Raw genomic sequence first — 13476 nt, 5'->3', positions numbered from 1 at the left:
ACGAAGAGATAAAGTATAGAGATGAGCTTAGCTCTAGAGAGGGCTTCAAATGAACAAAATCGTTCGTGAATAGGTTTGAGCTCGGTTCAACTCAGTAAGAGTTTGTTTGAACTTGGTTCGTTAAATTTTTATTAAATTCTAGTTCGAACTAAAACTCATTAAAATCTTAATAAATAAGTCCAAACATAATAAAGTTCGGCTCATTTAACATTTATTTAAATGATAAAATAAATATATTATTTATATATTAAATAATATTAAAATACATATGAAAAAAGATAAATATGTTATTTATATATTCAAATAATGTAAATGCAATAGCTAAATTTATTTATATGTAAATAATAACTAACTATAGATAATGCATTTATATAATAATAGTGGTAGATATTATTGTTTTGGTAAGATATAGATTTTTTTAATATATTTATATATATTGTATATATAATTGTATAATTAAAAATTTAATTGTAACTTCAATTTAATACACAAATATAAATTTATAATTTTTTTTTTAACTTGCTAAGTCTTATGAGCATCAAACTTAAATTTGAGTCAAGTGTAAATTGACTCAATTAAAATTTCCGTCATTAAATTTTTATTGAATTCAAATTCAACCTCACTTAGATAAAATTCGATTCAGCTCTTTGAAATCCAATCCCTAAATGGTGATGTCATGTCAATTAGCATCATCGTGACCTAAATAAGTGCACTTTTTATCTTTTTATAAAAAGATGTACAAAAAAGTAAAGAGGTGATGTGATGAAAAAAAGATAAAAAGATAGATTATTTTGGGATTGCCAAACTTGACCTAAATGTTATTTTTTACTCACGTAAGTATGAGAAAGGATCTTTAATCCAAAACAAAAAAAAAAACATATGACAAAGGCCCTGCTTGGTAGAGTTGTGGGAAAGTACTTATAGCTTATGACTAAACAGCTTATACCTTATAACTATGAATATAAACTGATTTCTGACTTATAAATTAAGTATCTCCTGTCCCACTCAAAGAATAAACTGCTTTCTGATTTCCAAAAAACTATAAGTTATAAGGTACAAACTAAATTAAACATATCAAAATAATTTAAATTAAATTAAAAACTAAAATAAGCAATTTTTAAACAGGACCAAACAAGTTGAAAGAACCTTGGATTCGGAGCAAGTCAACCACGTAAGTATGAGAGAATCTTCGATCCAAAAAATACAAAACATATGACAAAGAGCCTTGAATTTGGAAAAAAGTCAAAGTCAAGGATTACGTTTGACGCAAACCTTGGGAAGCGCGGTTAAGGAAGATATTTTCCTTTTTTTGGGGGGTACAGCGGAATAGAAGGTTAAGGAAGATACACGGCAACATCGGAATGATGAGATGGTTTGCAATGCTAGAACCCATTTGATTCATAAATCACAATAATGTAGTCCTCATTTGGTAATATTTTAGAATTAAAAAAATATATAAAAAGATAAAATAAATTATATAAGTTAATAAAATAAATAAGATAAAATATTATATTTAAATTATAATTATTATATTTTTTTTATAAAAATTAAAAAAATTAAAAAATAAAAATCAAACAAGACTAAAATTAGTTTTCGTAACCGATATCAAACAAAGCTGTAGTAAAGGAATAGAATCTTCAATTATTAAATGTGTAATAAATTAAAAACTAATATCTATCCTAACATATCTTTATAAGTAAAATTGTGAGAATTATTGAAAACCTCAAACATTTTTGGCTCAAAAAATATAGTACATAATTTCTAGTGGAGATTTTATAACACACTCTAATTTTTTATAAAATACATATAAAAAAAAGGGAAAATCGGTCTAAGGTCCCTATCAAACTTTTAGTAATGGATTAAGTCCACAATCTGTTCTTTTGTAGTCTAAGGTCCCTCACCCCATCCCCTCTCCATCCACGTTGTCCTGAGTCCGAGCAACAAGCTGGTCTGCCGTATGCATGTCTCCATTATAGAGAGAGAAGCTGGTCGTTCTTTGTGTTGCCCTCTCCATCCCGTCCCTCATGCATGGTCTAGGTGTGTGGGTCTCTCCTTGCTGTGTACTCTCTCCTTTCTCTCTCTAAGCCGAGAGAGAGAGCCCGTGTACAGCTCTCTGTAATCATGTTCGTGTATCCTCCTCTCTTGATGCCATGGAGCTGATTTGCAAAGAAACAAGCTATGGACTCTTTCGATTGAGATTTGGTTTGACAAAACTCTTTTTAGAACTGTAAAACATATAGCTATGAGCTTTGAAGCTAACTTGTTTGATAAAATGTTTCTTAGAAAAATAATCATAGAGAAAAACAATTACAATTTTCTCTAATTTGTTCAAAACACAGAGAAAATTATGATTTTTTTTTGTTTCTAGGTAGCCCAAATTTCTCTGGTTTGGTTTGATTTTGAATGACCAATAATAAAGAAGTTTAGATAACCAAGAAATATTTCCTGGTAGGTAACTAGAGAAATTCTTTGATTTTGAATGACCAATAATGGCTATGAGAAATTTGGAGAATCAGAAGCTTCTTCTACAACCATATATCCAAAGAAAAAATATTAGAGAGTGAGAGAGAGTTTAGGGTAAGATGAGACTTGAACTTACTTTGTCCAAAGAAATTACAGTGGGAAATCCAGAGAAATTTGGCGAGAATTTCTCTGGACAGTGGGAAGTCCAGATAAATTTGAAAAGAAGTCCAGAGAAATTTGGAATTAGGTAAGGATAGATATACCCTGGAAAATTTGTAGATAAGTACAACAAAAATTTATTGAATTCATTCAAAGAAAATGATAGGAATTTCCCAAACAATTGTAGAATTTCTGAATCAATATCAACAATATAGCATATTCAAACAAGATGAAGCACATTACAATTTCTCTGGAGAGAATGGAAGGCCAGAGAAATTTACAGTGGGAATCTAGGGAATGTTAGAGAAATTGGAAAGTCCAGAGAAATTCTTCCCAGAATTTCTCTGGACTAATTTTCTCTTTGAAGTTGAATTTTCTCTGGAAGTCTAGGGATTGACTTCTTTTCTTTCTTGTCTATGCTAGGGTATTGTAAGATCTTACTGTCAACCACCTCATCTTGTTGGACTTGATCTACAAAGAGCACTAGGATTAGCAAACAGAATTTTGATAGCAACTCTTCATGAAAAGATATTTGTAAAAGAACATATAAAATGCATGATGATGCAGAGTTTCTTGGATTTTGTGAATTTTCTCTGAACTATCTGAATTTTCTCTGGATGTCTAAATTTTTTCTGGACTATCTGAATTTTCTCTGGATAAAGAGAATTTCTCTGGATGTCTGGAGAGAATTTCTCTGGATTTTCCAGAGAAATTCTCTGGACCGAATTTTCTCTGGATCGAATTTTCTCTAGATTGATGTTGAAGGACCTTAGACATTATGAAAATATTGAGTGTCCTTTATGCTATAAATTCTTAATATCAGGGACCTTAAAAAAAATCCCCCTAAAAAAAAATAGACAGAGTGATGTGCAATTTATATTAATTTTATTTTACTATAAACCCAACTTTCCAAGCAAAGCCTATATGTCCATGTCCAATTATGATCTTCCTAATATTTAGGCCTCTTTTGAGAATATGCTATTTTAGTATTTTTTTAACTTTTTATCTAAAATATAAGATTAAAAAAATTAATATGTTTGAAATGACTTTTTAGTTTTTTTTTTTTTTATGAAAAAATGTACAAAAAGTAGAGAGGAAATGAAATATTTGACCTTTTAGTATAGGTTATAGACTTTTTTGATTTTTTTAATAATTTTTTGACTTTTAAGTTAAAATTATTGTATGCCAAACAAGACCTTAGTTTTGATTTAATTATGATATATTGTGGTATTAATTATGATTTAAGGATTGTTTGAGATGGTTTAAATAAGTATTTTTTTTTTTATTTTTTACTAAAAGATGTGCAATGTGATAAAGAGATGATGTGATCTAAATAAGACACTACTACAAAAATAGTTAAAGATCACACTTTGACAAAAAAAAAAATATCTCACTTTTATTGGAAGTGTGATAAAAAAAATTAGATTGATATTTTAATCACACTTGATTTGATTACGTGTGATAATATTTTTTTTTATATCACTTTTCAATTAAGTGTGATTATATATATATATATATATATATATATATATATATATATATATATATATTTTAATCACATCTTTTAATTAAAGTATGATTATATATACACTAGTAATTTTTAATCACACTTTTTAAATAAGTGTGATTATATATATATATTTTTAATCACACATTCTAATTAAAGTGTAATTATTTATATATTTTTTAATCACACTTTTTAATTAAAGTGTGATTATATATACATTACTACTTTTTAATCAGACTTTTTTAATGAGTGTGATTATATATATATATTTTTTAATCACACATTCTAATTAAAGTGTGATTATTTATATATTTTTTAATCACACCTTCTAATTAAAGTGTGATTATATATACATTACTACTTTTTAATCAGACTTTTTAAATGAGTGTGATTATATATATATATATATATATATATTGAATCACACATTCTAAAAAGTGTGATTATTTATATATTTTTTAATCACACCTTCTAATTAAAGTGTGATTATACATACATTACTACTTTTTAATCACACTTTTTAAATGAGTGTGATTATAAATATATTTTTTAATCACACATTCTAATTAAAGTGTGATTATTTATATATTTTTTAATTACACATTCTAATTAAAGTGTGATTATATATACATTATTACTTTTTAATCATACTTTTTAAATAAGTGTGATTGTATAAAATATTTCAATTTAATTTTTAGATAAAATATACAATTCCTAATTTTTTTTTTAAAAAAAAAAACCCCAACACCAAAACACAAATTAAAAAAAAAACCGTAAATAATAAAACTTTCTATAACGTACATATAGTATGCCGCTAATATATTAACTATACACGATACACGTATCCCAACTATTAAAAATATTAAATATTTAACCACACACAAAAAATCAACCCTTAAAAATTATATACTTTCCACTACAGTCGTTTAAAATATTACATTTCTCACAACGTACAATTATTATCATGAAAGGTGCTACTAAAAAAAAAAAAAGCACTAAATAAAAATTAATTAGCGGCAAAACTGAAAAATACGAAACTTTCTGCCAAAAATATTAAAATTAAAAATTAAAAATTAAGAAATTTTCATCTCTTTCTATAGACTCTCTCTCTCTCTCCATCTTCATCCCTCATCACCACTGACATCCTTTTCTTTCCTACCCTAAACCTTTCTCTCACTCACGCTCGCTGATTGACCTTTCTCTCCCTCTTCTCCAACCCTCTTCACCGACCTCATAGCTAGCGCACACTAATAGCCGCTTCGGTTGCCCCTGGTGAGTGGAAAAAGAGGGAAGGAAGAGAGTGAAGATTGGAAGGCGGTGTGTTTAGGGTTACAAAGGAGGCCATGGTAGAAGAAGAACGATGATGGAAGTGGAGGAGAGACTCTCCCCTTGTTTTCACAAACAGTCTCCTCTCTCTCTCTCTCTCTCTCTCTGTCTCTCTCTCTCCATCCTTCCCCAGGTATTTATTCCCTCCAATTTTCTTCATATTTATTTGCTTTAGATTGCTTAAGATTTGTTGACATTTCCTTTTTTTTCTAAAAAAAAAAAAAAAAATCACTTGATTGCTTCTGTTAATTGCTTCAGATTTCTTGATTTATAGCATAATTTCTGTTGAAATTTCTGTTCAAAATTGGTGAAACAATTTCTGTTTTTTTAAAAAAAAAATTTATTTTAAACAATCTGTTTTTGTAAACAAATTTTTGCTTTATATTTGTATCCTTTTGTTTTTGTTTTTTTAATGGATTTAAAACTAATATGGGTGAGTGTATTTTGGTATTTTTGATGGTTTCTTATTAATTTTGATGGGTTTATGATTAATTTTGTTTGGTTTAATTGACATAAATCCTTTTAAACTCTAGATTTATTTTTATTGGGTTTATGATTTTTTGTGCTAGTTTTGAATGCTGAGTTCAATCTTTTATATTGGCCATTTTGGTATTCTGTTTTCTAGATGTCAACTCTTTACAATCTAAGATATTCAGGAGCAAACAATGAAATATTTAGCAGGACTTTTGAGAGCTTTAAGTGGGTCACGGTCCCCTTTCCACTTCCAGTTCTGCCTTTGTACATGTTAATGCTAGAAAAGGAGAGTTGGAGAGATAGAGAGGCCTCCATATATATCAAAATTAGTGAAAGATAAGATGTGTTTGCCTCAAGGCATCAGTAGAGGGGCTATTTATAGATATTTTCACTTTTGGCTTTGGCTGATAAAATGGTGACACCTGTTTTATGTTTGTTAAAGTGCTGTAATCCTTTTCCCATCTGGCATCCCCTTGGTGCCTTCCAGTCACTAGCATTACCCTCTTATTCCCCCTAGATGATTAGCTCCTTGAAGCCCCTAGATTGATCCCACAACATAACATGAAAACGGCTTCCTAGTGCTCACACCTACCTCTTTGATGGACCGTATTAATAAAATTGTCAATTTGTCTAAGGTTCCATTTCATCTTTTGGACGAATTTGCATCACTAGTCTAGGTGATCATCTGTTGGCTGTGCTAGAACCTGTTATAAGTAGTTGCCCTGTTAAGGTAATGTCTGTGGGTCTTAGTATTTAATTATTTCTTAAATGAATGCACTTTGTTTTGATCATATTAGATGATATGATACCTGGTTATGAGCAACCATTTATTTTGGAATTCTAGTGCTGTAATAAACTTTAGTTTAGTGTTTGTGTGTTTGGGCATCCCTGCTGGTTTTTCTACATTTTCGAATGCAAAAGATTTTGAGGCTCCCTCTTTTGAATTGTCTAGGCATGGTGCACTACCTCTTAGTGCAGTCTGGATCTTTGGATCCCTTTTGGTGTATATTTTCTTTGGATGGGTGCTATATTTGTGTTTTGTAGTTATTGCACCTTCTTTGGTCTTAGTCTCAAAATTGGCAAAAAAATTCAGGGTTCTGCTAGAAGTCATCTATAGCTTACACAACAAACATGGATAACTATAGTCATTTGGCAATTCAGATACATATCACACAAAGAAAATTATGTTTGTTGTGTCATATACACTCATCTAAATTTTAAAGTAATTATTTTTTAAAATTTTAAAAGAATTAAGTAATTATTTTTAAAAATTTTAAAAGAATTACAATTGAGACAAAGCCCGTTATGACTTCTAATTTTAACATTTTTTCTTATTAGACAGATAAAGACATTATCAACCATGTCAACTCCACCAGCCTTGGTTGCCCATAATAACAATTGATTTTTGTTCGGAAGTATATACATGAAGACTTAGTTTTTGTTCAAAAATTGATAGAAATTGATATCCGAATGAAAAGCACCAAAATTTTATAGAAACCATTGGATTCTCAATTTCTTTTCTTTTTGAAATTGTGAAAGAATCTTCTATATTCATTCTCAGTAGCCCCTCACCCTTAGGTATGACTCTTTTCTTCAATAGATGACTGCATGGATTTGTAATTAGAAAAAAAAAGAAAAACTACCTTTTGTTTGGTCCTCTACTATATTAGTTTATATTGAATATTTTTGTCTAATATACGTTAATGCATTGCAAATTATGGTTAAAAAAATGTAACTATAGTCGACATTATTTGTCTAAAGTTTTGTACATAATATTTGTAACCCTCTCCGTCCCTGCTCATAGGGGTTGTCGATTGAACTTTGAACTTAAGAGTTACAATGGCTGCTGCTGCAACATTTGGTGCTACAAACACTACCACCGCTACTGCCGCCAACAAAGAGTATGATTATTATCGTTCCTTCAATCATGACAAGAGCTCATGCTCATTGCTCACACCACCTAGACATCATCACAACTCTCCTCTTCGTAGTCGTTTATTTCCTCATTGTAAGTTAACACCTATGACAACTTCTTCATTGGCCATCCCAGGTGAATAGTTTTAATTTTAGGTTTATTTTTCTTTTTAAATTTAATATGAAAACTATTTGTGTGTTAATCATGTCTATCTAATTTATTTATTTTTAGCCTTTTGGCCTAATGCTGGAGTGGGTGTGAGCAGTGAAGATGATCTTTCTTGGACCTAATCTTTGTCGTTCGCATGCACAACAACTGTTTGACATTTGACGGGATCTCTTACTGCAACTGAGGGTCGTGGCTTTGCTGTGGTCAGTCTATTTATTTTTTATGTCCACCCCTCTCTTGTTATTTAGCATTTGTTTGAATGAGCACATGGGATTTATTCAATTTCATCAATGAATGCTTCACTTTGTTCTTATATGCATATATTTTATGCATAATGTACTATGAAATTCTATTTCTAGCTGTGCATTCATGTTTTTCAGTTCTATGTTGGTCGCATTTCCACATTTTCCCTGAACATTCAAATATATTCCAATTTCTGGCCATGTAACAATGTGTTCTACTTTGTCTCTTCATATTAATGCTCTCATTTTGTTGCAATTAGTGGTTATGCCTTAACAAAATTTTACAACCTCTTCATTCACAACACCTCTCTCCCCTACGAATGACTCTTTTAAAAAATGACTTTTAAAATTATGTAGTTTTTATTTATTTACTTTTTGCTCCAAAAAAAAAAAAGAAGAAAAAAACAAGAGGTAAATTGCAACTTGAGTTGATGATTAAGTAATCTGGGTAATGTTGGTTCAATTAAATATTTGCTGTAGTTCAATTTATATTCTATTTTGATGTGTATCCCTTTGATGTTTCTAATAATTTGTTTTCGTTGCAAAGGTTGTGGCACGGTTTAATGAGATTATGACAAAGCTGCTTTTGGAGGGAGCTTTGGACACGTTCAAGAGATATTCAGTTAAAGAAGAAGACGTTGATGTATGTAGTTATCTGGAACCCTTTCAAAAGTTGGCTACTTTTTTTTTCCCTCTTATTGTGTTCCTTTGTTGGTAGATTTGTTCACCTAGATTTCCATCTCTACTGGAATAGGTAACAGATGCCTAACCTGCATATCTTGAATGTGTGAAGGGTATAATATCACTGGATTTCTGATCCATGACTTGATTTTCTATATTATAAGTGAAAATGTTGTCTCATTTGGAGTGCCTGATTAATGGGGTGATTTTGATGCCTGACTAGCTCCATATTTGTCATACATGACTATTTTTCCTCGATGTGCTGAATTTCCTGTCATGGGGCTTGTCAGATCTGCCTGTGCATCTGATGGCAAAGAATCACCACCTTTTGGATAGGTTATAACCAAAAGTACTTTGATTAGTTAGGGATTCACCTTAATGAATTGCTAAATTGAATGTCATGCGGAAGAAGTGAACATTTGCTGTGGTAAAACAAACCTGGTCTGACATGATTTAGAATATTTTCAGATCACTATCATGTCAAAACATGAGTTGTCTATTATTTATTGGGGTGGAATTGTTGGTGCTGATGTGGATAAATGTAGCACGAATCATGTAATGCTTTCATCATTCCAATTGTTTTACATGGTCTGTGGTCATTGTTTTGCTTGAACACTCATTAATAATAGGTTCAATTATTGTATGTATGTATCAGGTAGTGTGGGTTCCTGGTAGTTTTGAAATTGGTGTTGTTGCAGACAAGCTTGGGAAGTCTTACAAATATCAAGCCATATTGTGCATTGGAGCTGTGGTCACAAGTTTTTCTTTTTAAGGTTGCCATGGGAGGGTTTTTTGGTACACGGCTTCATGTCAACACTCGTGTCTGGAGTTTAAAAAGTCTCTCTTGAGTTCTCTCCCTAGAAGCTCACCTGTCCTAGAAAAATAGTTTGGATTCTGGTTACTAGATTTATTTCCTTTGTAACGAATATAAGAAATTTAATAACGTCCAACTCTTAAATAATATTGATCTAGGCTTTGTTCAGATTGATTGAGCCTGTAGACGGCAGAATTATTATAGACAATATTGATATTTCAACAATTGGTCTTCATGACCCCCGTAGCCATCTAAGTATTATACCCCAAGATCCAAACTTATTTGAAGGGACCATTAGGGCCAACCTTGATCCCCTCCACGAGCACTCAGATCAAGAAATTTGGCAGGTCAAACTCAACTTCTTACCTTTTTTGTCTTCATTTTTCTAAGTTTTGAAAAATAAAATCTTAAACTATAACAGTTCGACCAAGTGAAGTCCATAAAATAAACTGTTAGAAGAAATATCCCAGATATTATGGATAGCCATAACTATTTTAAATTGTTCTGAAATCACAAGTGATCCCATTTTTTGTAATATGAATTCCTTAGTTCCTTCTATAAATTCTTGCCAAAAATTTGTTGTTAAAGTTTGGTTTTCCAGTGTTTATTCCCAAACTTTTTTGCAAGTTTAATGTATGGGCATGTTATGATTACCAGAAAGACTCACCTTCTTTGTGATTCTATTTTGATTTGGAACAGGCACTTGAGAAGTCTCAGCTAGGGGATTTTGTTTGTCGGAAAGAGAAAAAGCTAGATACACCAGGTATTTGCACTAAATATTTGAGCATTAAATTTAAGCTCTATTATTAATATTACATCTAGAAGCTTTCCTTTTGGCATTTGTCTAAGACCAGTTGATAAATTGTATTTGTCTGAAATTCATAGTTCTAGAGAATGGAGATAATTGGAGTGTGGGCAGTAGCAACTTGTTTCCCTGGGCCGGGCTTTACTAAAACAGGCAAGAATTTTGGTTCTTGATGAAGCCACTGCTTCATTTGATTCAGCTACAGATAATCTAATCCAAAAGATCATCCGAACAGAGTTTAGGGACTGCACTGTGTGCACTATTGCTCATTGTATCCCAACTGTTATTGACAGTGATCTGGTTCTGGTCCTCAGTGATGGTGCATACACTAATACTTCCCATTTCTTCTTCCATTTAGTGGACATAAGTGTTGCTACAATCTGCAGAACTTTTTCCTAAGAATTTTAGTATATTCTGCTTTTGGTAATGTTATTAATTTTCACGAGTATCCAAAAATTTGTCATTTCTTTTTCTTTTAAACTTTTGACAAGATAAATTAAGTTAGTAAAAGGCTCTAGAAGAGAAAGTTGCTTTTGTAGATTTGTAGGAACAATATCAACACCCACAACTCTTTAAATATCTTTCTTTTTCACTAGTAACACCAACTAAGCACAATGCGTTTGCATTGAATCAAATTTTCCAAGATTCGTCAATTTTTTTTGATGTTCTTGAAATGATGAAAACTCAAGGAGATTATGGTATACAAGAGTACATATCTAATCTTGATCCTCAGGATATGTAGGTGAATATGTATCTTGATTAAGAGTTAACTTTTAGAATGTAAATAAGGGTTTGAGAGAGTTGTTGGTCTTCGAAGTCAAAGTCTTAGGTTTGATATTTTACATTGTAAAAATATTAGAGAGTTTTGCTTCTCATTTCTCAACTTGAGTGTGATGGTATGGCAAGTATTACCTAAAAATGATTTTCTCTCTTTAGCTCACGGTAATTGCTGGAAGCTGAATGAAGGCTATCGCTTATTGATCCTCTTGTGACTTGTCCCATCAAATTTATTAACATAATGTTTCTACAACTCCAAGGTTGTTTGTACGGTCGATCTTTATTTTTATTTTCAGAGGAGTGTGATTGCTTTGTATTGTTGTTTTGAAATTATTGTGGGTTTGCGCAATCCATATGTTGACATGATTTTGGCTGATGGCATCACACTCCTTTGCAATGATCTTCAGGTAGCTTTACTTGTTTACAACTAATTGCCTTCAAAGTGATTGGTTGATCCGGTTACTGGAATTTTTAGTTTAAATGATTATATGAGGAACATCATCTTCAAGCATTACACCCATAATTTTAGTCGTGTGTTATGGCTCATTATAAATTCATTTTTCAATGGTTTTGGAATTTTTATTTCTTTTTAGAAACTAGAATTATCTCTTAACTTGGTTAAATGACATTTGAATATTCGTTTTCTTGGCAGGTGGATCCCCAAGATATTGTTATGGTATGTGGATATATTTAGATACTCTAAACCTGCTACAAATCATAGAACACAAAATGATTTATATAATTACATTGTTCTGAAAATTTTGTCATGTAGGATATAGCCAAAGTTCCTCTCGCTTACATCTTTGCTGCCTTTATTCCAGCTGTAATGATAGCAGGGCTTTACTTCTTTGACCACAGTGTTGCTTCACAGAAGGCGCAACAAAAGTTCAATCTCAAGAATCCTTCTGCTTACCATTATGACATCGTCTTGTTGGGATTCATGGTATATACAATTGGACTTCTCCTATTCCTAGCAGTTGTTCTTATCTGCTTTGCTTTACCTAGCTTATGTTCTCTTCTAATTTATGTGTTATCAGACTTTGCTTTGTGGACTGATTGGATTTCCTCCTTCAAATGGGGTCATCCCACAGTCTCTGATGCACACCAAGAGCCTAGTTGTTCTCAAACGGAAGGTAGACGTAAAAAATTAAAAAAAAAAATGGAGGAATTATTTACTTATACCCTAATTTGCTTTTAGGTCCGGATGTTGAACTCGTTCTCTCGTGTTTTTGGGATGTTGAATTGTTCATTTTGTCTATGTCTTAAGTTTTCCTTATTTGGCATATGCTTGTCGGCATTTAGGTTTATCCATATGCAAAACCTTTAGGATCAACATCAATTACTCAATTGGTGTGGTAATTAATTCTTGAAGCGTTAGAAAGAATGCTGGAATCCTGAGAGTTTATTTTCCTTTCCTGTATTTCACTATTTCTTTGCCATAGTATTCCTAGAATTAGCACATAGATTCCTCCTTAAAAAAAAATTGATTTCTGGGTTATTTTCGAACCTATTACAGCTATGGAGAAGCCTATGATGAGATTCAATATCAATCAAGTGAGCAATTATAGCTATGGAGAAGCTGAGGCATTGACTAATGATATTGAAGAAGAGAGTCAGATTTTTTGGGAGGTCTTCAGGATCAAAAAGATTATTGATAATTGTCAAGATGAGGTTTATCTTCATAACTTCTACTGAGTCTTTCTCTTTTATGTGAATTTAATTTTCATTTCTTTATTTTGTTGCTTCTTAAAGTTTTTTTTTGGTAAGAGCTTTGACTGATAAATGGGAGATTAAGCAGAAATTCCCTGTTACATTCTGATCCCAGAGTGTGCAACATCAGAGATGAAGACCGAGAGAGAAAAAAGGAGCAGAGAGAGAGAGAGGGGAATGATTTTGAGAGTTGGGTATCGAGAGAGAGCAAAGAGAGAGAGAGAGAGAGAGAAGGGTGAGGGTTTGAAGAGTGAGGGATATCAAATTTCTCTGTAGGGACCTTAGACATCATAAAATAATATTGTGGATCTCTTTCATTACTAAAAATGGGATAGGGACCTTAGACTAATTTTTTTTTATAATTTAATATATATCAAACAAAATTATTGTATGATAATTACACGTTTATAATATGATAGAACTAAAATTATCAAA

At 31.3% G+C, this 13476-nt stretch overlaps 1 protein-coding gene across 8 annotated transcripts; it reads left to right on the top strand.

The window, feature by feature from the left end:
* Nucleotides 1-5260: 5260 nt before the first annotated feature.
* LOC114312054 (boron transporter 4) lies at nt 5261-13065 on the top strand. 8 transcript variants are annotated; one of them, XM_082895791.1, is made up of 10 exons: nt 5261-5588; nt 7734-7937; nt 8110-8215; nt 8802-8897; nt 10449-10512; nt 10635-10873; nt 11984-12007; nt 12104-12274; nt 12369-12464; nt 12848-13065. In XM_082895791.1, the coding sequence occupies exons 6-10, from the start codon at nt 10871-10873 to the stop codon at nt 12863-12865; spliced, it is 312 nt and encodes a 103-aa protein (XP_082751917.1). In that variant the 5' UTR covers nt 5261-5588; nt 7734-7937; nt 8110-8215; nt 8802-8897; nt 10449-10512; nt 10635-10870; the 3' UTR covers nt 12866-13065. The 8 variants fall into 8 exon arrangements, 4 of the variants coding, with proteins under 4 accessions (XP_082751917.1, XP_082751911.1, XP_082751901.1 ...); XM_082895785.1 differs by having other exon boundaries at nt 7734-7979; XM_082895775.1 differs by having other exon boundaries at nt 7734-7979; nt 8076-8215.
* The last annotated feature ends 411 nt before the right edge of the window (nt 13066-13476 follow it).

Source organism: Camellia sinensis, chromosome 1 (assembly GCF_055761805.1).
Source record: "Camellia sinensis isolate YWXY chromosome 1, ASM5576180v1, whole genome shotgun sequence".
Classification (NCBI taxonomy): Eukaryota; Viridiplantae; Streptophyta; class Magnoliopsida; order Ericales; family Theaceae; genus Camellia; species Camellia sinensis.
This window is presented reverse-complemented; position numbering and strand designations above follow the sequence as displayed.